Below are 1,612 nucleotides of genomic sequence, written 5' to 3' on the forward strand. Positions count from 1 at the left end.
GTGGGTAGGGGGTGGGGAGCGGTGTGAAGACGGGAGTAAAGTTGGGAATGGGGGGGTTGTGGCCTCTCCTGCCCCAGCCTGTAGTCGGAGGGTGGGGCGGGGGGGGGGGGGGGGGGTGGCGAGGTGAATGTTGCCTGTCCCCCGATCCCCACCTGGTGTTTTGCGGTGTCCGCTGATGACGGCCTCGCCGGTCGCTGGATGTAACCAGGTTGTTCTCTGCGCTTCTTCACTGTGTTTGAGAGAGAGAACACGGTCAGTGTATTTATAAATTCAAATGTTAGCTTTCCGTATCCGCCACAGTCCAGCCACCTCCGATACTCACTCGATGAAGAAGACCCGTCCGTCCCGTGTAACCCCATGCGACCAGGAGCCAGGCAGTCGGAGCCACTCGGACCTGTAATCCGCCATGTCTGAGAGCTGGGAGTGGGGGGGGGTGATCCATGCGCGCTCCCGACGCAGCATTGTTTCAGCCCCGCCCACTGCCCTCGGGAACGCGCACAGCCTCCAACCGTCATCGCACGCGCCCCTCTCCCTCACAGGTAGCCGCGGCCGTGCGCGCGAGGGAGGGAGGGAGTGGGCGGCGCGAGGGAGGGAGGGAGTGGGCGGCGCGAGGGAGGGAGGGAGTGGGCGGCGCGAGGACACCGGCCCGCTCGCGCAGACGAGTCACCGGCACTCATCGACCCCTCAGACATAACGCGCAACCAAGGGCAGGGAGCGTCACTGCCGACAGGTAACAGCAGCAAGGACATTCCCTGTAGGTAAAGCTGACAGGAACACTGCATACAGGTAACACCAGTAGGAACACTCCCTACAGGTAAAGCTGACAGGGACATTGCATACAGGTAACACCAGTAGGAACACTCCCTACAGGTAAAGCTGACAGGGACATTGCATACAGGTAACACTGGGAGGAACACTCCCTTCAGGTAAAGATGGCAGGGACACTCCTTATAGATAAAGCTGGCAAGGACACTGCAGACATGTAACACCAGCAGGGCCATTGCCTACAGGTAACGCCAGCCCATCCACAGTCAATTGTAGGAAATAACGCTATAGGTAACATCGGGGACGCTCCCTAATGGTAACGCTAGTGGGGACACTCCCTACAGTTAACACCAGCAAGGACATTTCCTAAAGGTAACACCAGCCCACCCACAGCCAACTGTAGTGAGGAATACAACAGGCAACTCAAGCAGGAACAGTCCCTTCAGGGAACAATAGCCCATTAATGCTCAACTGTAGAGAAGTATATCCCATGTATGTAGTGCCAGCCTTTCCACACCCACTGTAGGGAGGGAAATTCTCTATAGATAACAACAGCCTATCTACACTGAAATGTAGGGAGGGACACTCTCTACAGGTAATGCCAGCCCATCCACACCCACTGAAGGGAGTGACACTTCTTCTAGTAACACCAGCCCATCTACACCCAACTGTAGGGTTGGACATTCTCTGGAGGTTATACCAAGCCAGCCGTACAACAGTACTGAGAGACACTCCTAATAGGTAATGCCACCCTATCCACAATCAATTGTAGTGATTTTCTTTAACACCAGCCCACACTCAAGAACCCTCATTATAAGTAATCTTAGGTCATGCAATCTCAACTTTG

The 1,612-nt window shown here is 55.6% G+C and overlaps 1 protein-coding gene across 16 annotated transcripts in view; it reads right to left on the reverse strand.

The window, feature by feature from the left end:
- plekha5 (pleckstrin homology domain containing, family A member 5) overlaps positions 1–601 on the reverse strand; it is a 344,620-nt gene extending 344,019 nt beyond the window's left edge. For 5 of the 16 annotated variants that reach the window (XM_043713471.1, XM_043713468.1, XM_043713470.1 and 2 more), the window contains exons 1-2: positions 323–553; positions 153–229 (exon numbers count right to left, since the gene is read on the reverse strand). In XM_043713471.1, the coding sequence (XP_043569406.1) occupies positions 153–229; positions 323–462 (217 nt within the window). In that variant the 5' untranslated portion in view covers positions 463–553. Of the gene's footprint in view, positions 1–152; positions 230–322 lie in introns of all 16 variants that reach the window. The other 11 variants (XM_043713475.1, XM_043713476.1, XM_043713472.1 and 8 more) reach the window with 8 other exon arrangements.
- Between the last annotated feature and the right edge of the window lie 1,011 nt (positions 602–1,612).

The sequence above is a fragment of the Chiloscyllium plagiosum genome, chromosome 23 (assembly GCF_004010195.1).
Source record: "Chiloscyllium plagiosum isolate BGI_BamShark_2017 chromosome 23, ASM401019v2, whole genome shotgun sequence".
NCBI classification, from domain to species: domain Eukaryota; kingdom Metazoa; phylum Chordata; class Chondrichthyes; order Orectolobiformes; family Hemiscylliidae; genus Chiloscyllium; species Chiloscyllium plagiosum.